Source organism: Tachysurus fulvidraco, chromosome 16 (assembly GCF_022655615.1).
Source record: "Tachysurus fulvidraco isolate hzauxx_2018 chromosome 16, HZAU_PFXX_2.0, whole genome shotgun sequence".
Taxonomy (NCBI): Eukaryota; Metazoa; Chordata; class Actinopteri; order Siluriformes; family Bagridae; genus Tachysurus; species Tachysurus fulvidraco.
The window spans coordinates 6,006,737-6,033,036 of NC_062533.1; the positions used below are offsets into that span (position 1 = coordinate 6,006,737).

The 26,300-nt window shown below is 40.5% G+C and overlaps 1 protein-coding gene across 5 annotated transcripts; it reads right to left on the minus strand.

The window, feature by feature from the left end:
• Positions 1-248: 248 nt before the first annotated feature.
• On the minus strand, positions 249-26,116 carry prkaa2 (protein kinase, AMP-activated, alpha 2 catalytic subunit). Of its 5 annotated transcripts, XR_007138093.1 has the most exons (10): positions 24,365-24,655; positions 21,702-21,843; positions 17,242-17,335; positions 14,478-14,622; positions 12,307-12,394; positions 11,622-11,846; positions 9,214-9,697; positions 4,518-4,644; positions 2,391-2,735; positions 249-2,274 (listed from the first exon to the last, which is right to left on the minus strand). XR_007138093.1 is itself a non-coding variant. In XM_027171257.2 (9 exons), the coding sequence occupies exons 3-9, from the start codon at positions 17,299-17,301 to the stop codon at positions 2,494-2,496; spliced, it is 1,371 nt and encodes a 456-aa protein (XP_027027058.1). In that variant the 5' UTR covers positions 17,302-17,335; positions 21,702-21,843; positions 25,788-26,116; the 3' UTR covers positions 249-2,493. The 5 variants fall into 5 exon arrangements, 3 of the variants coding, with proteins under 3 accessions (XP_027027058.1, XP_027027056.1, XP_047657619.1); XM_027171257.2 differs by lacking the exon at positions 24,365-24,655 and adding an exon at positions 25,788-26,116 and having other exon boundaries at positions 249-2,735; XM_027171255.2 differs by having other exon boundaries at positions 249-2,735.
• Between the last annotated feature and the right edge of the window lie 184 nt (positions 26,117-26,300).

A 26,300-nucleotide genomic window follows, 5' to 3' on the forward strand; every position in this document is an offset into this window, starting at 1 on the left:
TTAAATAAAACTGGTTTAGCCGTGAACTGATTTTTAAGTGTAATGGTGCATATCCAGCAATGGGGGAGTGGTTCCCCTGAATTTTTGAAATATTTTGCAGTCAGCAGCTCAATAAAAAATGTTTAACCCCTGTTTATCATGAGCAGTTAAGCTACCCACAGTTCTTCAGAAAAATCCTCCAGCTATTAAATATAATCGGATTTTCAGATGGATTCACACGGAGGACAATCGAGGGGCTCGTGTGGATAGATGGGTGGGGGTGGGGGTGTAAACTTTTGAACAGGATGATGGGTGTAAATCGTTGTTACTTTGTCTTGTGGGAAACGTCTTATGTAGCTTCTAAGGAGAGGATTAAATAAAAAAAAATCATTTTAAAGAAAAATGTATACTCATCATCCTGTTTGAAACATCTGTCACGTGCAATAACGTCTTCAGATCCCTCTTATTGTTATTTGTAGCTTGTAAAAAATTCAGTACATTTTGCCCATTCTGCCAGGCATATTTAAACGTACTGTATGACCTTAGCTGTATGCTTGTTTTTTTTTTTTTAAACAGACACGATAAGGCACGATATGCCCACTGAACAACAGAACATCCACAATGTTGTTTTTTTACATTCAGATATGGATGATGCATTGACCTCCTGAAACAATACAGTACATCTAACATAGTAAAAAAAATCCAAATAAAATAAAAATAATAATAATAAAAAAAAAACACATAAGGGAAAAAACACACTGATGCACAAACGTCATGCTTTGGCTGGAAGCCATTTCATGTTATACCGTTTTCTCGGTACAGTCTCGTGTGGTAGAATGCCAGGCGTTATGCCACAGACTGGCTGGAAGTCACTAGAACTAAACTTGGATTTGTCCTAAATTGATTTTTTTCACCAGGAAGATACTTCGAAATCATAGGCATGTTTTTTTTTTTTTGTTTTTTTTACCAAAAATTATGTTTTTCTTTCTCTCTTTTACTTAATTTATTTATCTAACTGACAAGAATTAAGACGGTGAGATAGAAGACTATCACATTCCTGTACTCCCCAAGCCCTCTTTCAGGGGTCCTAGAGTCCTAGAGAAAATTATGCTTCCAGTGGCTCTGAACAATCCAGTGCTGGAAGGAACGAGACGCACACATCTAACAGATCTGTGCACGTTCACACAAAATGTCCTGAAGCGTAAATCGTCAGAAACAATATAATATGTGGGTTTTTATGGCATCACAGGAAACGCTGAATGGTTTTAACCCTTAAATAAATACTCATGTCTTTAATCTCTCTGCCAAATGCCACCAAATACATGCCATCTCACGCTCCGTACAGTGTCACATGTCTAGAAAGAAATGCATCTGTTGCTATGTTGTTTTTTTTTTATCACTTCCTTGTATCCCCTCCTATTAGATCCCACTTTGAGGATGTAAATCTCTTATCCACTATTCATCTTTTGGCCTCTCCTTCTCTCTCCCCTTTCTATGCTTTGCCTCAACCTCATACAACAAAATATCTATTTCACTGTGCTATGATGTATATGTGACAAATAAAGGCTTCTTGGTCTTGCTCTATATCTTGCTCGGTCCCAGAGATCGAGCTATAAATGTGCCTCTACGCTCGATTACGGCCAGCACTCCTTCACCCTCTTGCTCTTTTCCTGTCGACTTCTCTGACTGAACGTCGACGTTCGTTTACCAGTCACTAGCGCAACACTGTCCAGCAGAAAAGGCACTGCTCTTAAGGGAACCCATCTATATTTACTTCCAGATGGGAAATGCTATTAAATTTCATGCTCGCTTCTGCTACTCGAGCTGCAGTCGTGTTGTGCTCTACAACGTCGTCGGGATGTATTTGCTGACACGCTTGTCATGCTCTTGATGCCCGTTTCACAACAAACCATTTAATTTATCACTCGTATAACACGCTCAAATAAAGAAACTAAATAGCATTTAGCAATTATCTCTAAAAAATAAATAATCTAATATATAATAAATGTATAATCTCTTGCATATGAATGTGTACAAACATAATTTTTGGTATGTCATTGCAATCAACCAGCAACTCTAAAGTGATTGAGAAGAGAATATAAATAGATTATATTTATCAAAATGTTATGTATATAAAAAAAAACACAAAAAGATGAAGCACTCTGAAATCTGGAAAGGCCCCAGAATGCCGCGCTGCTACAATGAACTTGAACGGTCAGTATAACAGCAAGCATCATGTATGTAATCATGTCTAAGTGAGTGTGTGTGTGTGTGTGTGTGTGTGTGTGTGTGTGTGTAAGAGAGAGGCAGAAAACTGTTATTTGTGGCTAAATCTAAAAAGGTCATGTGAACCAACCTTCTAATGGTTTAAATATTCCTGTCACTGTGCATAAATGAGTGGGTTTGTGAATGTGTGTGTGTGTGTGTGTGTGTGTGTGTGTGTGTGTGTGTGTGTGTGTGTGTGTGTGTGTGTGTGTGTGTGTGTGTGTGTGTGTGTGTGTGAGAGAGAGCGCTTCAGCGTGCCAGTGTAGTGATGAGACTGGCACACATCTCAAAGAAGTCCATGGTATGGCTACCCTGTCGTGGTGCCAGCATGGGCATGTTGCCTGGCAGAGAGCATGGCAGTGAGCTGCTGAGCGGTGTTATATCCATGGAGATGGCTGCAGAGTCGATGCTGAGACGGGGCCGGTGAAGACCGGCAGCAGAGCCGGAGCGTCGAGGCGTGGACGAGCCCGATTTCTGCTCGATGATGTCATCTGGAAAGCACAAACAGTGTACTGACAATTTCCATTTTAGAAATCCTGGAAATGTTAAAGCTCCTGTGCACCAGACCTGTACCAGGAGATGTGGGTGGAGCTACAAACAGAACCAGACCATTGATTGCAATCACTTCATGATTGTTATGGCTTGTCCCCAGAAGTGAGAGGTAATCAAGTACTATTACTCAGCTAGTCTTGCTTTAAGTACTCCTTCACCTTTGAACTGATTTCATACTACTGACTTGTACTTACATCCTGAAAATATACTGTAAGCTTTGCACTTTGTACTCACTAAATCGCTATGAAACTGTATTTGACCATCAAATACAGTCACGTTTCATTAAATCGAAATGTTACAGCATGACAGCATGAGTGGGACGCTGCAATCTGTTGCTATACCAATAATAAAGAAATAAAACTTGTATTTCTAGGCCTTGTTCCCTGGTGAAATAGCCATATTTACAATCTTCTTCCTTCTCTGAATCTTTTTTTGCACTTTTTCATTCTTTTATACACATTTATACCTTTTTTTTTTAGCATGCTGTTATTTTTCCTTCGAGTTGCATGGAAAACCGTGAAAGATCCAGATGTTTAATCTGAACCCCTGGAGTCAGATATGCATGTGTTTTACTTATACTATTCACACACCAGTACATTTCTTTTCTTAGACTTTATGCTATATAATTTATTCAAATGGTGACACATATTTGTGTCTGTAAAAAACCTTTGAGCGATATAATCTTTTAAAATGTTATTCTATTAATAACTCGAGAAAAAAACAAACAAACAAACAAAAAAAAAAAACAATATCTGTTCGACTCGCAACTGAGATCAGCACATCCTAGACGATGCATAGTCACATACGCATACTCTCATGTTGCTAATGTGACTCGCTCATGTCGGTTTCTTCTCTACAACATTAGAAGGATTCGGCCATTTCTGTCCACACAGACTGCTCAGGTACTTGTTCAGTCTCTTGTCATTTCTAGACTGTATTACTGCAACGCACTGCTGGCAGGTCTACCTATGAACGCAATCCGTCCTCTGCAAATGATCCAAAATGCAGCTGCCCGGCTTGTTTTCAACCTGCCAAAGTTCTCACATACCACCCCGCTGCTGCGATCCCTCCACTGGCTTCCGGTAGCTGCACGCATCAGATTCAAAACACCGATGCTGGCCTACAAAACCACAAATGGACCAGCCCCCTCTTACCTCAAAGCCCTCATCATTCCTCGCACTGCACCCCGCAACCTCCGATCTACCTGCACTGCTCGACTGCTTCCACCATCTCTCAGGGTAAGGGGCAAGTATACTACAAGACTCTTTGCTGTTCTGGCACCAAGGTGGTGGAATGAACTTCCCCTAGAGGTCCGGACAGCCGAGTCACTGGCTATTTTCAAGCGGCGGTTGAAGACCTACTTATTCAGGAAACACTTCAACTAGCGCTTCTTTCCTTATCTTTTGCAGATAAATAAATAAATAGATAGATAGATAGATAGATAGATAGATAGATAGATAGATAGATAGATAGATAGATAGATAGATAGATAGATAGATAGATAGATAGATAGATAGATAGATAGATAGACAGATAAATAAATAAATCCTTTGACACTTTTTCATTGTAACTTTGAACAAATGTTTTAAACTCATGGTATATTAAGTCTGTAACCTAGTGAACCAGCATTAATGTATTCAATGTTAGAGGTTTAAGCACTTACGTACGTCGCTCTGGATAAGGGCGTCTGCCAAATGCTGTAAATGTAAATGTAAACATACCGTCAATGCTTTTGAAATCCAGTAGATAACTGCGGTTGTCCACCTGATAGAGCTGCAGGCTCATTTTCACAAAGTTTCCAGTCACTGGGTTCTTCCTGCGCAACCTCAGGTGATAGGGGTTCACCACCTAGAATGAATAAGACATCGGAGGCGCACACTTATAGACAATCCCTATGGAAAAGCAAGCATTACAGAGCAGGTGTAACCGGTTTTAACTGGCTAAAGCATAACTTTAGATTGGTGCATTCTAAAGCTCATTTGCACCTCATTTGCAGGTGAGTCCAGTGTTTCTCCAAATGATTTCCAAAAATATCAGTCGTTACGTGTTACTATTAAATGGGGCAAGTCGAGGCCTAATGGTTAGAGAGTCTGACTCGTAATCCTAAGGTTGTGGGTTCGAGTCTCGGGCCGGTCACGACTGAGGTGTCCTTGAGCAAGGCACCAAACCCCCCGACTGCTCCCCGGGCGCCGCAGCATAAATGGTTGCCCACTGCTCCGGGTGTGTGTTCATGGTGTGTGTGTGTTCACTGCTGTGTGTGTGTGTGTGTGCACTTTGGATGGGTTAAACGCAAAACGCAGGCCAAAATTGTTGGCACCCCTAAAGTATTTCTCACAGAAAAGTATTGCAATTACATGTTTTGCTATTCACATGTTTATTTCCTTTGTGTGTATTGAAACAACACAAAAATTGCAGATTTGACATAATTTCACACAAAACTCCAAAAATAGGCCGGACAAAATTATTGGCACCCTTTCAAAATTGTGGATAAATACGTTTGTTTTTAATATAAAAATCACACCTGAAAGCAGATAAATAGGAGAGAAGTTGACTCAGTCTTTGCATGGTGTGCCACACTAAGCATGGAGAACAGAAAGAGAAGAGAACCATCTGAGGACTTGAGAACCAGAATTGTGGTTACAATCCATCTCCAGAGATCTAGATGTTCCTTTGTCCACAGTGTGCAACATGATCAAGAAGTTTGCAACCCATGGCACTGTATCTAATCTCCCTAGACGTGGACGGAAGAGAATAATTGATGAAAGGATACAACGCAGGATGGTCTGGATGGTGGATAAGCAGCCCCAAACAAGTTCCAAAGAAATTCAAGCTGTCCTGCCGGCTCAGGGTGCATCAGTGTCAGCATGAACTATCCGTCAACATTTGAATGAAAGGAAACGCTATGGCAGGAGACCCAGGAGGACTGCTGACACAGAGATATAAAAAAAAAGCCAGACTTCAGATTGCTAAAATGTACGTGAGTAAGCCAAAATCCTTCTGGGAAAACATCTTGTGGACAGATGAGACCAAGTTAGAGCTTTTGTTAAAGCACATCATTCTACTGTTTACCGAAAACGTAATGAAAAGATCACAGTACCTACAGTCAAATATGGTAGAGGTTCAAAGATGTTTTGGGGTTGTTTTGGTGCCTCTGGCATTGGGTGCCTTGACTGTGTGCAAGGCATCATGAAATCTGAGGATTAGCAAAGGATTTCGGGTCGCAATGTAGGGCCCAGTGTCAGAAAGCTGGGTTTGCGTCCGAGATAATGGGTCTTCCAGGAGGACAATGACCCCAAACATACTTCAAAACGCACCCAGAAATGGATGGCAACAAAGTGCTGGAGAGTTCTGAAGTGGCCAGCAACAAGTCCAGATCTAAATCCCATGGAACACCTGTGAAGAGATCTTAAAATTGCTTTTGGGAAAAGGCGCCCCTCCAATATGAGAGGGTAACGGAGCAGTTTGCAAAGGAAGAGTGGTCCAAAATTCCAGGTGAGAGGTCTAAGAAGCTTATTGATGGTTATAGGAAGTGATTGATGCCAGTTATTTTTTTGGGTGTGCAACCAAATATTAAGTTGAATTGAAATTGATTGAAAACCTTTATTGCCCCGAAGGGAATTTCTTTTGCACTCAAGGAAGCCACATTAACATCCAACAAGTTTACAAACATAGAAAACACAACATAAACAAAAAACATAAACAACACAAACACAACAATGATAGTGACATACAATAATCAGTCCAATATCCAAAAAATTTTTAAATTTTTTTTTAAATCTTTAAAAATTCTATGTACCTGTGTCTAATCTGTTCAGTAACCGAATGCTCCTCGGTACAAATGATGTAATAGCACGTTTAGTTTTTGTTGGTGGCATTCGAAATCTACATCCAGATGGGAGTAAGGAGAACTCTAGGAAAAGTGGGTGGGATGGATCATCCAGTATCCTCAATGCCAGATTGAGGGTATACTGATCTGTAAGATTGGAGATGCTTGGAGATGCTTTTAACATTAGATCCAGTAATTTTTCTGCCCATTTTAATCACCTTATCCAGTATATTCAGCACTGAATGGCGAAAGTCACCACACTCTGAATAAAAGTAAAACAATGTCAAGGTCATTGTGTCTGCATTAAAACTACGCAGTTTCCTTAAAAAATAGAGCAGTTGCTGTGCTTTTGAGTATCTTGCTAGTGTGTTGGCAGACCAGTTGAGTTTATAATCAATAATAGTGCCCAGATACTTATATTCCATCACAGTCTCAATAACAGTCCCTTGAAACGTAACAGGTTGCAGTGGATGGTGCTTTTTTCTAAAGTCGATCCCCATTTCTTTTGTTTTAGAAATGTTTAAAATTAGTGAGTTTTGATTGCACCATGGGGGCACCGTGGCTTAGTGGGTAGCACGTTCGCCTCACACCTCCAGGGTCGGGGTTCGATTCCCGCCTCCGCCTTGTGTGTGCGGAGTTTGCATGTTCTCCCCGTGCCTCTGGGGTTTCCTCCGGGTACTCTGGTTTCTTCCCCCGGTCCAAAGACATGCATGGTAGGTTAATTGGCATCTCTGGAAAATTGTCCGTAGTGTGTGAGTGAATGAAAGTGTGTGTGTGCCCTGTGATGGGTTGGCACTCCATCCAGGGTGTATCCTGCCTCGATGCCCGATGATGCCTGAGATAGGCACAGGCTCCCTGTGACCCAAGGTAGTTCGGATAAAGCGGTAGAAAATGAATGAGTGATTGCACCATACATGGAAGTGGTCAACCTCAGTCCTGTAATCCTGATCATTATTATTTGTTAAAAAACCGACTAAAGCAGCATCGTCTGCAAACTTCATCAGTGAACAGTTAGAATGGTGACTGACACAATCATTAGTATATAAAATAAATAACAATGGTGATAAAACACATCCTTGTGGCACTCCTGTATTTGTCTCAATGGTTCTTGACCGACCGTGACCCGCCCTCACATACTGTTGTCCCCCTGTTAAAAAGTCCTGAATCCACTTTAAAAGAGTGAGGTTTACACCCACGCTTGTCAGCTTCTCTATCAATATGTGTGACTGGATAGTATTAAAAGCTGAGGAGAAGTCTGCAAACAGAATGTGTACAAGATGCTTCAAGATGTTTGTAAATTCCATTCAGGAGGGTTATGACAGCATCTTCTACACCCCGTTTCTCTCTGTAAGCAAACTGTAATGTTCATGTGAGTTTGAGTTGGGTTTGTATTTTAAGACGAGTTAAAATAATCCGCTCAAAGCACTTCATAGCAACGGAAGTAAGTGCCACTGGTCTAAAGTTGTTTAGTCCAGTTGTTTAGTTGTTTTGGGTTTCTTAGGAAGTGGTAGACTTTCTGCTATTTTCCATATCTTTGGGACTTCTGAAACAGTCCTTTAAACACTGGGCTCGGTTGTTCTTTGCAGCTCTTTAGGACGGTGCCTTCCAACCTGTCAGGGCCAGCAGCTTTCCGTGTCCTTATATGGGAGAAGATCCGCCCCACTTCCTCACAGCTTACCCTGATTGATGCACTTGCTCTTCCATCAAAGCTGATTGGAGTAGGTGGCACGTCACTCTCCCATCTCGCAAAGTGTTCTTTCAGGGCATTTGCTTGTTCGACTGAATGTACCGGAGTGTTAGAGTGGTAATGGTTTTGACATATAATAGTTTTAATACCCCTCCATGCCATACGAGAGTTATGTTTCTTAAGTTGTTGTTCAACTTTATCTTTATATCATCTCTTACCCTGTTTAATGGAGCTGGAGAAAATAACTTAATTACCCTGTTTAATTAAGTTAAGGGAGCCAATAATTCTGTCCGGCCCATTTTTGGAGTTTAGTGTGAAATTATGTCAAATTTGCTTTTTTCTGTTTTTTTTTTTGTGTTGTTTCAATACACACAAAGGACATAAACATATGTATAGCCAAACATGTGTAATTGCAATACTTTTCTATGGGGAATATTTCGTTTTCTTGAAAAAATTCAGGGGTGCCAACACTTTTGGCCACGACTGTAAATATAAACTGTCATCAAGAAACGTTATCCTTTATCTTCTCTTAAAGCATGAAATGTTCTATTTCACCCAGGTAAACAAGCATTTCTGCATCTTTAGCACCCTTTCAGAAACGCTGCTTCGGTCCCACCAGGATAATGTAAATATTGCATTCACAGAAGTTCAAGTAAACTCAAGCAAAATCTGTGATATTTCTGAGTAGATTCTGCAAATTTGAGCACATTTCTGCAGATTTGGGTCTATGTGTCATCACCAAACACGCATTCAGCCAAAGCCCTGTGCCTTTCACACACAAAAAAGAGTTTTACAAAAGAATCCTGGGCTTGCGCTAATTTTCACAAACAGGTTTGTTCACCCAGAACCAGGTAATCCATTTAAGTTCATATCTATAAAGCATGTACTTATATTTGACCCTCACCTTCCAGTCATACTCAAGCTGCTTCATGGCACGGTACACTTCAGCCATGATGTCGTAGGGTCTGCTCTGACTGCGTATACCAAGATGCCACTTAGACTTTTTCACTGCCAGAGGTTTGAGCTTGGTGGTGTTTAGGGCGTCTAGTGGGCACCGGGACTTGGGACTGTCTGCTAGCAGTGGGGGCATCCTCTCGGGGTGTGGCTTAATGTTCTCATCGATGAAGGAGCCAGCAGGTGGGCTAGAGGCCAGGTAGAACTCACTGGCCTGGTTCATGATACGGCGGTTGTCGATGATGAGGTGGTAGGCGACAGCCAGCTGGTCCTGCGGGTTGCCGCTGTACAGGCTGCTGAGCACCTCTGACTCAGCGCACTCAAACTTCTCACAAACGTCACGCACAGCTTCCTCGTCGACCGCCGCACTGTCATATGAAGCGTCCTCGGGGAACAGGTAGTCGGGCAGATCCTGCTTAAACCACTCGTCTTCTCTGAGGGGACACAGTCAAAAAAACACCACCGGACACATCATTTTGCTGACCGAATGTATGTGGACACGTAACCACCATAATTTCCTGTGGGTCTACAAAATGTTACCACAAATTTGGATGCAACCAATCATCTAGAAGGTCTTTGTCTCCATTCTGTGGAACTTAGAACCTCAAACATGTTCCAGCATGACAATGCTCCTGTGCACAGAGCGAGCGGCATAAATATATTTGTTTGCTAAGAACTCGAGTGTCCTGCACATAGTCCTGACCTCAACCCCACTGAACACCTTAATTGTAATGAACTGAAACCCTGACTGCACCCCAGACCTTTGTGATCTCAGTGATGTTCTTGTAGCTGAATGAACACAAAGCCCCACAGCCATGCTCACACATTTAGTTTAAAGGCTTCCCAGAAGGGCAGAACTTTTATAACAGCAAAGAGCAAATAAATCTAGAATAGGATGTTAAGGTGTCATCAAACTTTAGCTCATATTGCATAAGTAGTTATGCATAATGTACTAAATTATTAGGGATGTACCGATACCACTTTTTCTCTTCCGATCCGATTCCGATACCAGAGTTTGCCGGTATCGGACGATACTGATCCGATCCGATACCTGTGTTCTTTTCTACCTTTTAAACTAAAGAATGTATACAACTCGTTTAGTTATTAATATTTATTTGTTTCTGGCAAAGAAATACAAAAATGCCCTTATAACTGGATGAAAAATGAAAATACAAGAAACCTTAAAAAAGTATTAATGCAAACTGTGCTTTTAACAGTTAGTGGTATGACAATCTAAACCATATGTACTGCAATTATTAAATTATTTTCTGAAGAAAAGGCAATATTTTAAAGTGAATCTTAAATTAGAACTCTTGAAACACAATGCAAAGCGCATTAAACAGTAAACCTTGCACCCAAATGAGCGACATGTTTAACGCGCTGAGGTAAAAGGAAAGGACGCCTGCTAAACTTGCCTGTCTGTCACAGGCGGTTGTGCAACATATTTCCTATAAAATGTATTATATTTATTTACATTAATGTCATTTTATATATATGTGTATTTTTCTTGTAAGTTCAAGCAATGGTTAGTTAATTGACATTATTCAACCACCACGGGCATGGGCGTCGGAAGTAAATAAAAAGTGGGCGTGTCCTGTCCCACACATATAATGGTTCCAACGCCCATGGATTTCAGGAAGCAGCAGCGTGGTCAATGCTTTGGGTAAAACGCGAAATGGAGTTTAATTTATTAGGGCATTCCTCAAGCGGAATGGATTCGACTGGCGGTGCTCTGAAAAGTGCGATACCCGTGACCACGGGTATCGGATTAGGATCGGTCACGCACCACCGATACCCGATCCACTCAAAATGCTTGGATCGGCGCCGATACCGATCCAAAATATCGGATCGGTACATCCCTATAAGTTATATTTTAACATTTACTTAATTTTAATTTTTTAAAGCATAAAGGCCATTTTTACGACACCAAATTTCACCAGATACGTTCTACTTTCTGGAATATTTCAGACAAACCATGTAAAGCAACCGAGAAATAAGTACTTCTATAAATAACACCCTATTTTACGGGTATATTCCAGATATTTGATAAAACATGTAAAGCCACAAATTAATATACAGAAACAAAAGAACTGCTCTTTCTCTACTTTTGATGCCCAAGTACTTCTAATCCTTAAAAATAGAAATAATAAGAGACTTTAAGACTTTAAAGTAACTTTCACTGAAGTTTTTTCCTAGTACGTTTCCTAGTATGTTTACTATTGCATAACACTTGAGTACTGTATACAGCACCGGGAAGGGGTTAGGACTAGTTTATTTTATACAAGTTGTGTTTATGTTGCTATTTAAAAACCTGTTGTTCCATGACGTCTTGCGGCCTGAGCGTTTCGAGTGTCTAACCTGATGTCTTTGATCGTGGCTCTCTTCAGAGGGTCCACTTGAAGCATGTGCATTACCAGGCTTGCCACAGAGCGATTGAGGTACTCAGGGATGTAGAACACTCCTCCACGGATCTTCTTGAAGAGCGTGGGTACATGCTCATCATCGAAGGGCAACGTGCCACACAGCAGTGCGTACAGGATCACACCGCAGCTCCAGATATCCACCTCTGGACCTGCATACAGTCTTTCAGGCACCACAAGGTATACATTTAAAGTATGTTTGTAAGAACAAACAAAAGTAACCCTTGTGTTCTGTTCGTTCCACCTTCAGTTTGGAGTCAGTGTTAAAAACACATGACTTTTTCATTTAGTCGGTGCACTTGTAACCGTTGTTAAAACAGACATGACATAACATTTTGGTGAATGTCATATGAAAGCCTACAGTATACTGTACAAGAACTAAATACAGAGATATGCGGTTATTATTATTATTATTATTATTATTTAAATATATATATGGTGCATATAAAGTCATCAGTCATTCAAAAAAATAATAAATAAATAAAAATACAAGGGTACAATCAGCCATGTAGGCTACATATCTGGCAACAAGCATTTTTATGTGGTGCAAACATGGCAGCAGTTATAGACATAGCATACTCAGTCTGTCCTACACATTTAGCTTTGAGATCGTGACTCCTTACCTTCCGGAGATGACCTCTGGGGCAGCGTAGTTAGGTGAACCACAACTTGTTCTCAGGAACTCGCCATCTGACATCATGTTGGACAGTCCTAAAATAAAACATGAGGCTTTAAACAATCAAAGCGCTCACACTGCTTCTACTTCATCTCCTGTGATATGATGCTGATAAACACTGATATATTTCATGCACAAAACACCAAAATCTCCCTCCAGAAGGCTTCAGTTTCAAGAAAACTGATTTGTTTTCAAGCTGAATGCTAGTCACCCCACCCACTGATAAAAGCTGTTGCTATGGAAACCTGAACGCCTATTGGGTATTTCATAGAAAATCACTACATGTGTGAATGTTGCTTTAGTAAGCAGTTAAGTTCCCATATGTGCTCCCGTTATTCAATTTTTCAATTCAATTCAATTTATTTGTGTAGCGCTTTTAACAATTCCCATTGTCTCAAAGCATCTTTACAGAAGTCATTCATTCATTCATTTTCTACCGCTTACTTCTCCGAACTTCCGAACTTCTCGGGTCACGGGGAGCCTGTGTCTATCTCAGGTGTCATCGGGCATCTAGGCAGGATACACCCTGGACGGAGTGCCAACCCATCGCAGGGCACACACACACACACACTATCATTCGCTCACACACTCACACACTACAGAAAATTTTCCAGAGATGCCAATCAACCTACCATGCATGTCTCTGGACCGGGGGAGGAAACCGGACTACCCGGAGGAAACCCCCGAGGCACGGGGAGAACATGCAAACTCCACACACACAAGGTGGAGGCGGGAATCGAACCCCAACCCTGGAGGTGTGAGGTGCAAACATTCTAACCACTAAGCCACCGTGCCCTCTAGCTTTACAGAAGTATAAAAACAAAAAAAAAAGGGATAAAAATAAATGAATATGAAAAGTTTAATATTAATTTAAAAAATATTAACTTAAAATTTAAAATACTATATATCTATCCTTATCCCTAATGGGCAACCCGGAGGTGACGACAGCAAGGAAAAACTCCCTGAGATGATAAGAGGAAGAAACCTTGAGATGAACCAGACTCAGAAGAGAACGTCATCCTCATGTGTTTAACACTCTACAGTAAATAATGTAAATGTAAATAATGTCCTTTCTACAACAGTTTATAACTGAGTTAACTAAGTGCAACCGAGAGCAACCTTTATGCATTTTTTGTTTTCTAGTTATTTAAAATTGGGGGCACAGTGCACTTAGTGGTTAGCATGTTCGCCTCACACCTCCAGGGCCGGGGTTCGATTCCCGCCTCCGCCTTGTGTGTGTGGAGTTTGCATGTTCCCCCCGTGCTTCGGGGTTTCCACCAGGTACTCCGGTTTCCTCCCCCGGTCCAAAGACATACATGGTAGGTTGATTGGCATCTCTGGAAAAATTGTCCGTAGTGTGTGTGAGTGAATGAGAGTGTGTGTGTTTGCCCTGCGATGGGTTGGCACTCCGTCCAGGGTGTATCCTGCCTCGATGCCCAATGACGCCTGAGATAGACACAGGCTCCCCGTGACCCGAGAAGTTCGGATAAGTGGTAGAAAATGAGTGAGTTATTTAAAATTATTTCTATATTTCTATAATGATCTTAATACAGGGATCTTTCTTTTTTTTTTTTTTAGAGGAAGTCTTTTCTTTTTGGCAAAACTGCATAAGAAAATTGCATGAATGTGAATTTTAAAAGCACAAATTGCAGAAGAAAGCTGTTCCATTTGACTTATTTAAAATTTAGATCCAATACCTGCAAAGGATAACTAATTGGGATCAGAGGTCAACAAAAGGAAAAACCTTCTCTTTTCAAGCTCATGGCAGGTATGCAGATAATGCATAGTTTATACAGAGATTATACACGACACACATTTTAAAGTATGAGGACCATCAAGAGAGAGATTAAGGTCATACAGATACTTTCTGTAAAGCAATGTGACAGTAACTGGAGGCTGCTTTTTCTTACAGTTTCTTCAAAACATGTAATTTGAAATTTGAAATTTTAGCATCCATATGCCAGGTTCTTTGGCTCTAGGAATTGCTTTTCCATAATAGCTGTCTATATCATTAATCTTGATCTGTCATCTTCCCTGGACATCCTGTTTGACAGAGTAACCACTAGAGGAGATGTCAAAACTGCCTGTTGCTTAGCAACTCTCTCTGTCCTTGTATACCGAAGTCGGCGATCTTGGCGTTCATGTTGCCGTCCAGAAGGACATTCTCTGGTTTCAGGTCTCTGTGCACCACCATATGTCTGTGGCAGTAGTCCACTGCAGAGATGATCTGCTGGAACAAGCGTCGTGCTTCGGTGTCCTCTACCTGCTCAGAGAAAGGAGTAGAGAGATGATGATGATGATGATGAATTATTCGTAGGTACACTTTGTTTGTACTGTGCTGTTAACGAACAGTGTCGCTAAGCAGTTTTACAAGAATATAAAAAATGTTGATATACCCCCCCCCCCCCCAGTCAGAGTAGATGGGGGAGAGGAAAATCCCCCTGAGACGATATGAGGAAGAAACCTAAAGAGGAACCAGACTCATCCTCAGCTGTGTGATACTGGAATGTCAAATAATGAATCGTTTTCTTTCTATAACTTCTGAATAGGAGCATGAGCATATATTTCAGTTCACTATCGTTTTAACATGGAGTCTTCAAGAAGTTATGAAGTTATCAAATGTTCAATGATGGAGACTTGAGCACAAAGCTGATCGTAACAATCGCCACTTACACTATTTTTGGCAATGATCACAGTAGAAAAATGGCTGCTGTTAAATGAAGTATATTATAAACATGATAAAGGGATTACTTTAGAAAGGACATTATTACAATCACAGTACACAGTATGTCTCACACCTGAGAATGGCTTCTTTTTTGAGTTCGCTTCCTCTCAAGTTTTCTTCCTCGAGGAGCTTTTCTTCACCACCGTCACCTCTGCCTTGCTCATTAAGGGCTAAATTAAAAGTTTGCTAAATTGTATTATGAATTTTTTATATTCCTGTAACTCTTCTTTCAAACAATGTCCATTGTCCAAAACACTATTGAACTGAATAATGATTGCTTTAGGCACACTGGGAACACAGTTTCCCGTCATCACCCATCCTTTCAACAGTACAACTAGCACCTTGTCTAGGGATGGACACTAAAACAGGATAAATTCACGAGCTCACCCGGAAATAAAAACCCAGTCCTACGTTTTGGTTGCGTAGAAACATGACCCAACAGGCTGAAATGTTGTAGCTAAAATTTTAATAAGTATAATAAGTTATATAAGTTATATAGTTATATATAGTAGCTATGAATAAAAAACAATTTCAGGCATGAAATCTGATTGTCCCAGCTGTCCAGGCTAGTGATTTCCACCCCTGATCAACTGGGCAACCGATTAGCACTATGTACAGTGCCTTGCGAAAGTATTCGGCCCCCTTGAACTTTGCGACCTTTTGCCACATTCCAGGCTTCAAACATAATGATATGAAACTGTCATTTTTCGTGAATAATCAACAACAAGTGGGACACAATCATGAAGTGGGATGAAATTTTTCGGATATTTTAAACTTTTTTAACAAATCAAAAACTAAAAAATTGGGCGTGCAAAATTATTCGCCCCTTTACTTTCAGTGCAGCAAACTCTCTCCAGAAGTTGTGTGAGGATCTCTGAATGATCCAATGTTGACCTAAATGACTAATGATGATAAATAGCATCCACCTGTGTGTAATCAAGTCTCTGTATAATGAAATGGTTCAAAAATAAACATATCCAGGTGTTAGAATGGCCAAGTCAATGTCCAGACCGAAATCCAATCGAGAATCTGTGGAAAGAACTGAAAACTGCTGTTCACAAACGCTCTCCATCCAACCTCACTGAGCTCGAGCTGTTCTGCAAGGGCAAACATTTCAGTCTCTCGATGTGCAAAACTGATAGAGACATACCCCAAGCGACTTACAGCTGTAATCGCAGCAAAAGGTGGCGCTACAAAGTATTACCTTAAGGGGGCCGAATAATTTTGCACGCCCAATTTTTCAGTTTTTGATTTGTTAAAAAAGTTTGAATTATCCAATATATTTCGTCCCACTTCATGATTGTGTCCCACTTGTTGTTGATTCTTCACAAAAAATTAGTTTCATATCATTATGTTTGAAGCCTGAAATGTGGCAAAAGGTCGCAAAGTTCAAGGGGGCCGAATACTTTCGCAAGGCAATGTAAGTATCTGATAACAGGAAAAATTAAAAAGAAATAATAATAATTAAAAAATAAATAAATAAATAAATAATAGATATACTGTATATATATATATATATATATATATATATATATATATATGTGTGTGTGTGTGTGTGTGTGTGTGTGTGTGTGTGTGTGTGTGTGTGTGTCTAAATACCCAGGTAAACTACACCTTATTTCTAATAGTCACTCATGCCAGTTTATTATAGTTATATACCATTTATCTGTAAAAAAATATATAATAAAAAATGTCTGTAAAGTTTGTCGATTATTCACATTCGTATACGAGTCCTTTTGTACATCAGGGAATGGTAGCGCCACATGACTAAAGCTGTGCCGATTATTATTTGGATGGTCCAATGCGCATCTAATACAACTTCTTATTCATATTGAAATGGAAGAGAAAAGCTGCCAACCTGTCTATCAGTATAAGAGTTGGACTAAACACCGTAAAACAAGACCGCCCCTTTAACACCCCTGTGAACTGATTTCATCTCTTTAACCCTGATTCACCAGGCATATTGAACTCAAGTTGAAACTTAAAAGTAATCCGTTGTCTAATCTACTTGAAGTAAGGTGAAACCTTCAGGTTAACCATCTCTTACAGTGCATACAGAGCATCTACGTGGCAGGGGCAAAGAGGTCCTGCGTATAAAGGGTATCTAATAAAGTGACTGTGAAACACTCTTTAGGGAGCAAAATGTGGGATTCTTACCCTTCCATGTTTACAGATATAGTCAAAGAGCTCGCCACCAGATACATACTCCATCACCATGAAGAAGTCAGTCGGGGTACTGATCACCTGGTACCTGCAACCCACACACACACACACACACACACACACACACACACACACACACACACACACACACATACACAATTGAGTCATATTTCAATTTTTTCATTACATTAGATTTATGATTTATAGTGCTGAGTTTCGTTCTACACTATTTCTGAGCGTTGAAATAAATTTGGGTTAAAATGGTTTAACCTACATATATATTGTGCTGTATGCTTGTGGAGCATTGATAATGAAGATAAGGAAATATGTGCACTATTACTGTAAAACTGTGTTTTAAGCCAAAAATGGGATGATCTGAAAACATAAAATACTTCATCATACCAACAACAACAAAAATAAACCAGAAAAACCAACACAGCAAGTGCAAATTTCTGAATCATTACAGCTTCCTTTCCTCAAACTTTCAGCATATCAGTCCCCCAGAATTTCATAATTAGGGAAAAAAATAAGAAATTCCCATAAAATCAAGCAATGATTCAGAGGATCTTACAATTTTTCTAAATTAATTTTGATCATTTTAAATTTATTTTTCCGCAGATTTGGGCTGAAGCGTCTGTTGTGACATCAAAACAAGAATCCTGTACTTACAATTTCAGCAAATTTAGTTAGAACAATTAAATTAAAAAAAAAAAGCATTTTTGGCTGCAACAATCACAAACAAAACCCCATCACCCCTTCCTGGATGGACAGGCTTATTCATATTAATGCTGATCAAACTGACATCATATAAAATAGCATCATAAAAAATTCCTTCAGGAAAATAAACAGGAATAAAACATTGATTCATTTAGAATCATATTTGGTCTTCGTGTAAACATTCACTTCCTCTGGGTTTTCAGTGGTCTCTTAGACTGACGTGTTTATTGGTCAGTAAATAACGATAATGTCATGTTCAATAAAGACCCATACTGTATGAAGGTAATGCTCTTTGGGTTTTGGTTCTGTTTTTATTTATGCCGTCAAGCTGCCAAATTTGTGGTCATGTTTCTAAATGTTGTGATGTGGTTTTGGTTTGTTAATGTGTTTGTTGTGCAGTTATGGGACAAAATTCAGTGGGTCAAATCATCCTGGGTGAAAAAAAATGTTTGGAAATGGAAATTTACTTGGAAGTTTGGAGAAAGAAATACACAAACATTAGTGTAAATATGGAGTGTCAGTAATATAATAGTACTATTAGTGCTTTTCCCGCTAGGGGTCGCCAGAGCGAATCATTCGTTTCCATCTAACTCTATCCTCAGCATCTTCTACTCTCGTTATTATACATTATTAAAGACTTTATTGGCAAAGAATAAAGTGAGTAAAAAATAACTTTCCGTTATTTTCTTCGTTTCAGCCTTAACCCTGAGCGTTCATAATAAGCTGCCTCGGGAACCTGCTTTGCCCGTTACAGATGATCAACCTACACACTTGAGTACGACGAGAAACAGCCTTTATGAAACTTTTAGAAATCTGGAGGAATATTTTATTTCAGTTTGTCTTAGGCGTCATTTCAATTTACACACAAGATTACTAAAAAGATACAGAATTAGAACTCGAGTCCTAGAGATATGTAGTAAGTTGTCCGAATAAAGAAAAGTGGCTTTTTTTTCTCTGAAATCAATGTAGCAGCATTAATATGAGTAGCTCGGGTGTATCGCGATTGTTGTCGGCCAAAAATGCTCGCACGCTCTTCTTTTTTAAATTATTACCAGTGAACTTTCGATTATCAGGATGCTGTAACAGGAATAATCTTTGCCCTGATAGGAGCTGAGCTCATGGTTGTCACAGTGAGAGTAAATGGCAGCGTTATTAGCTGCTGTACGCAGGCTGAGAAACCGCAGAGCGTTAAAGGTCAAACAGCGACATCACAGACGATGAGATCTGACTCAAACCTTTTCCACAATGGAGCTATCATTAAGACATGTGTAGCGCTCTATATTCAGTGTGCTGTCTCCTCTGGCTTTCACACGCTCGGCTTCGATATCAGCTCCTCTAGAGGGACAGTGAGACTCCCATTGCTGCAGCTTAGGGAAGACACGTCGTCTCCCCGTGAAGCGTGACGCCCGAGCTATAGCTCCAGATCTAATAGGTTTCTTTCTCCTTGTACTGATTGCAAGCTTTCTGCAGTTTTGATGACAGGAGATAGACGGTACAGAGCAGGAGAAAGTGTACTAAAGCATGGTTAAGGTCTGCTCAGCTCAGCACAATGATAGATTAGGAAAAGGAAGGCTGGAAGAGCTGCTGGAGAGGATTTGTAGAATGTGTAGAAGTGGCTTTACAACCTAAAGGATGGCTGTATGTGATCTACAACCTATCGTTACAGATATTAACTGATTACTGGTTACAATTTCTAGACAATTATATAAACACAAATGTTCATTGTTAAACATAACTCCTTAACTTTGTTCAGTATGACGATCGTCAGAAATGATCACTTATATTACACATTTGCTTCAGAAAGCATTAAGGCAGAGTTGGAAGATGGACACACACACACACACACACACACACACACACACACAAGATTGCTGATACACTGACACACAGACACACACAGGATTGCTGATACCCCGACACACAGACACACACACACAGGATTGCTGATACACTGACACACACAGACACACACAGGATTGCTGATACACTGACACACACAGACACACACAGGATTGCTGATACCCCGACACACAGACACACACACACAGGATTGCTGATACACTGACACACACAGACACACACAGGATTGCTGATACACTGACACACACAGACACACACAGGATTGCTGATACACTGACACACACAAAGACAAACACAGACTCAGTATTGCTGATACACTGACCACTGACACACACAGACACACACAGGATTGCTGATGCACTGACACACACAGACACACACAGGATTGCTGATGCACTGACACACACAGACACACACAGGATTGCTGATGCACCGACACACACATACACAGGATTTCTGATACACACAGACACACACACAGGATTGCTGATACACTGACACACACACACACACACAGGATTGCTGATACACACAGACACACACACAGGATTGCTGATACACACAGACACACACACAGGATTGCTGATACACACAGACACACACAGGATTGCTGATACACTGACACACACACACAGGATTGCTGATACACACAGACACACACACAGGATTGCTGATACACACAGACACACACACAGGATTGCTGATACACACAGACACACACACAGGATTGCTGATACACACAGACACACACACAGGATTGCTGATACACACAGACACACACACAGGATTGCTGATACACACAGACACACACACAGGATTGCTGATACACACAGACACACACACAGGATTGCTGATACACACAGACACACACACAGGATTGCTGATACACACAGACACACACACAGGATTGCTGATACACTGACACACACACACAGGATTGCTGATACACACAGACACACACAGGATTGCTGATACACACAGACACACACAGGATTGCTGATACACACAGACACACACACAGGTTTGCTGATACACACAGACACACACACAGGATTGCTGATACACACAGACACACACACAGGATTGCTGATACACACAGACACACACACAGGATTGCTGATACACACAGACACACACACAGGATTGCTGATACACACAGACACACACACAGGATTGCTGATACACACAGACACACACACAGGTTTGCTGATACACTGACACACACACACAGGATTGCTGATACACTGACACACACACACAGGATTGCTGATATACAGACACACACACACACGATTGCTGATACACTAACACACACACAGTATTGCTGACACACACAAACACAGTATTGATGATACCCCGAGACACACACACATTTGATTGGTGATACATGGACAGACAGACAGACACACACACACAGAATTGCTGATTCACAGACAGGCAGCCACAGGCTGTAACTAAGAAGTACAGATTCACTAGTGTCAAGTGCAATATAATAAAACAGAGAGCTGTGTGACTGACTGACTGAAAAATAAGTAAGCAGCTGGGAAAATCCCTGTGATTCACACACCACCCACATTTTGTGTGAGTTTGTCACCGATTGTTGAAGTGAGTCATATGAAGTCGTATAAATCCTGTACCTTTTCATGATGCTGAAGGTCTGAACGCTCTGAATGTGGAAACCTAACGCACAATATTCAGCAAATGCTTATATATGCTGCATCCAAAGCGTGCCATGTCAAGGCAGCACCATAAATGTATCTTATTTATCACAAAATCTGTGTCTGTGTGTGTGTGTGTGTGTGTGTGTGTGTGTGTGTGTGTGTGTGTGTGTGTGTGTGTGTGTGTGTGTGTGTGTGTGTGCATGCTCTTCCACTCACAGCTTGATGATGTGTGGATGCCGGAACAGCTTAAGGTTCTGGATTTCTCGTTTGATTTTGCCGACCACATCTAGACTGCGAATCTTCTGCCTGTTCAGGATCTTAACAGCAACCTTGTGCCCTGTTAGCTGGTGCTCTCCGACTGTTAGGCAAAACACACACACACACACACACACACACACACACACACACACACCCCAGAACACAAATGAAATCTCAGCTGCAGCACCACCACCAACAGTTTCCTCAAACACAGCTGGTGCAGATCGGTTGAAATCTAAAGAAATCGGACTACGGGACCGGAGGTCAGTGACATCCTGCTTTAAGCTTCTAACAAAACAAAGGGGAAAGAAGGTTTCATTGTTTCAGTGTTACGCTTCCAATCCCTGAATTTGCAAAGACAAACATGGAGAGATATGACCTGCAAGTGAACAAGCAAACACTAGGCTCCTTTAGCATCCTGTGATAGTATCGTTACTTGGCAAAATGAGGTTTCTCTGAATGTGTTGGCTTGACCTGCTCAAAAAACAGCGAAGCCACACAGGCAGAATAATGTATAATACCACCTACATCACAATCTCATGACACGGGTGGTGTAAGACCTAGAAATGTGCTCTTATAGTAACCAGAATCAGTGATTGCAGTACTGAAGAAAGATGTGAAAGGAAAGCTTCATGCAAGTTTACAGGCTGCAATCAAGCTGCATTATATAGAGATATTTGGGTTTATTCACCATGCAAGAAAGCAACAGTCACAATTGAAGCTAAATATTAAGAAGAAAATTCTTCTTCTTCTACAAGAAAATGTGTCCAACAAATCTGAAAGCAGGTTTACATATACTGAACATTAATATTGATTATTACGGTAATATTGCATTACACCCCTTATATAAACTGTATGACCAAGAGTTTGTAGACATCTGACTATCACACCCATATTTGGTTCTTCCCCAAACTGTTGCCACACAATTATGTAAGATGTCTGTGTTTAGTTTAGCGTTGCAAATTACACCTCTTCCAGCATGACAGGTTTGGAGCAGAAAATGTCCCGAGTCCTGCACAAAGCCCTGATCTAAACCCCACTGAATACTATTGAAATGAACTAAAACACTACACGGGGGGCATGGTGGCTTAGTGGTTAGCACGTTTGCCTCACACCTCCAGAGTTGGGGGTTCGAATCCCGCCTCTGCCTCGTGTGTGTGGAGTTTGCATGTTCTCCCCGTGCCTCGGGGGTTTCCTCCGGGTACTCCGATTTCCTCCCCCGGCCCAAAGACATGCATGGTAGGTTGATTGGCATCTCTGGAAAATTGTCCATAGTGTGCGAGTGTGTGAGTGATGGGTTGGCACTCCGTCCAGGGTGTCTCCTGCCTCGATGCTCGATGACACCTGAGATAGGCACAGACTCCCCGTGACCCGAGAAGTTCGGATAAGTGGTAGAAAATGAGTGAATGAATGAATGAATGAATGAATGAATGGAACACTACAAATCTCCTGATCTAACATCTGTGTCTGATCTCACTAATGCTCTCGTAGATGAATGAACACAAATCCCTACAGACACACTCCAACATCTAGTGGAAAACCTTCACAGAAGCATGACAAGCATTAGAATATATAGAAAAAAGAATGTTTATAATTAAGGGTGTGGTGGTCAGGTGTCCACAAACATGGGCCATATTGCATATATACACAGGGAGTGCAGTTTTACATTTAAGTTGAACATTTGAGAAATAATTGTTAAAATATTAACATTTAACAAATTGTTTTTACACAATTTATCCGGCCTCAAAATTTCTCATTGGGTAAAAAAAACCAAACAAAAACAACAGGAAGCTTCTGTATGCTTAATTATGTCTGTACCAACAGCTGGAAACAAGTTAATTGTGTGTCAACAAACACACTCGGCCACAAATAACCTGATTCTGTATTCATGCTGTTGCTGTTGTGGGGGCGTGGCTAAACAGTTAAATTGTTGTTGCCGTTGTGGGGGCGTGGCTAAACACTTATGTTGTTGTTGTGGAGGGGCGTGGCCACAATTACGTCTCTAGATGATCATTCTAGTGAAAAGACCATTTAGATTAGAGTTATGGGGCTACAAGGCCACATGGGGGCGCTAAATATCGACTCTCAGAAAGACTTTCAGGTCACAGTTGGGTTTTTATCTAGATTCCGTTACTGTGTCCTCAAGGTCAGGCATCTATGCTACTAAAATATAATATAATATAATATAATATAATATAATATAATATAATATATCTCACCAGGATACATTTGCACAAACGACGAATAGCTCATATTGTCATTTGACATAAATTGCCCCAAGACTGAAAGATTGCCTGTATTTCAGCACAGTGTAACAAACGTACAGTGGGTTTGATTTCCCAGAATAAAACCAGGAGGCAAAAAACACAGGCGAACTGTGTAAAATATGGCATTTCTGTCACCCGCCCCCTCCCGGTGACACTGTAAACCCCGGGCACATGAGTAGACACAAATAGTATTCTATACAACATAACATTTAATACTGCAGTTACATGTTATGCCACATTTGCTATATCCATGGCAAGCATTATAGAGCAGTAAGCAGTGTTTGGTTTAGCTATCCTGCGCTCATGTAACGTCGAATGCGTATAACCACAGAAAAGCCACGCAAAAGACTTAACTCTTCACTTTGCCAAACGTGCCGACTCCGAGCGTGTCTCCGAGGATGTAGTGTCCTATCTTGACCCTGCCTTCGTGCTTCTGCTTCTCAGCCATTTTATCCTACGTGCTCCGTTCGCTCGGTTTAGCCCGAGTGCAGAAAGGGGCGGGTTTTGTTTGTGCGTAAAAGAGGCAGGTCGATTTCCAGAAGGGGCTTCGAGGTGAGTGGGCTTGGACTGAACTGATCTTATATCAGATTATTCAGTAAAGTAACGCGAACAGATCACAGTAAAGCATAATACGTGCTCCAGGAAGGCTGATCTTGGGTCAGTGCAAAAATAGGGGCGGGGCCTTGAATGGCATGAATATATTACCACTTATTGAAGCAGCACGTGTTAGGCTAAAATAAGCAAATCTACTCCACACTAAAACTGCACAGGGGAATTTGCTCCTTATTTTGCCAAATTTTGTTTTATTTGTAAATGATTGTACTGTAGTAATTACTGGTTATAGTTAAGAACAAATTGTTATTCTAGATAGGCTATGAACCCAAGTGAGTTGAGCTGAATATGTAATTGTCTTGTATTCATTATCAAGGCTGTCAAGTGTCACGCATTGAGAGTGACAGTCACTCATTTGGGTCTTTTGTCACACATCGTATTTCTCACGCAGAAAAGATTTTTGACTATTTATCATATATTTAATATGGAACCAGGCAGGAATCAAGCGCGTCTGGGTTCATAATCGAGCCTGACACTTATCAGCCAATCAAAAAAAAAAAGAGGCTACACAATAGCCAATCAGAAAATAGCACTATCTGGGTAAGATTTAACGCAACAACCATTTAAAAAAACATTCATTAGAGAGGGTATTTTCGATGGTCGGTTTGAACAAAACCTCAACACGAAACAGCTCTGGACGGGACGTTGTCCTCAATCATGACCCTAAACATGGCTGGGCTTGAGCCGAACTGTTTTATATGGGAGCAACATTACAAATGATAAAGGAGTCCAAAAAGGCAACAAACACAATAAACAACACCAGTCATAATCAATCAATCTCTCTCTCTCTCTCTCTCTCTCTCTCTCTCTCTCTCTCTCTCTCTCTCTCTCTCTCTCTCTCTGTCTCACACACACACACACACACACACACACACACACACACACACACACACACACACACACACACACACACATTAATTAAACAAATTGATATGAGCTAAAATAAACTAAAGGAATAGCATTCTGTGTCACAACTGTTTCATACATGGGAAAACAGCTTTAAGGTTTCCATTAAACAAATTTGTTCTTCTTATTTATTTATTTATTTATTTATTTATTTATTTATTTATTTATTTATTTATTTATTGTGGTATCAGTAATGCAGTAGTAATAGCAGATTTGTAACAGTAGTAGTATTAGTAGTAATAGAAAAATCACTACTGACCCTTCACACTCAGGACACCTCTTTCAGCTTCTCCCTTCTCTCAGGTGCTACAGAACTTTGTTTACTAAAACTGCCAGAGACAGCTCCCTGCTTCATAATAAGTACTGCATTATCAGAACTGTCAGTCATTACATCATCCGTATATGTTACACACACTACTGCTGTATATTGTACAAAAAGCATAATATTGCACATTACTGTTATTTTGCACTAACATGCACTTTTACACTTTATGTGCATAACTGACCTGTCATATATTCTGTATTCATATTTAATACTCATACTGTCAATATTGTATCACATCATCTGTATTGTCTTGTATAGTCCAGGCTAAATATAGTTATTTATATCTGTACTTTTGAGAGTCACCAACAGCTGGAACCACATACCTTGTGTTAACAAACACACTTGGCCAATTAACTAGATTCTGAATTCATTCTTAAACAGGTCTCATAACCTGTTCGATTGATGACGTAGTGGGGGCGTGGCTAAACTGTTCGATTGATGACGTAG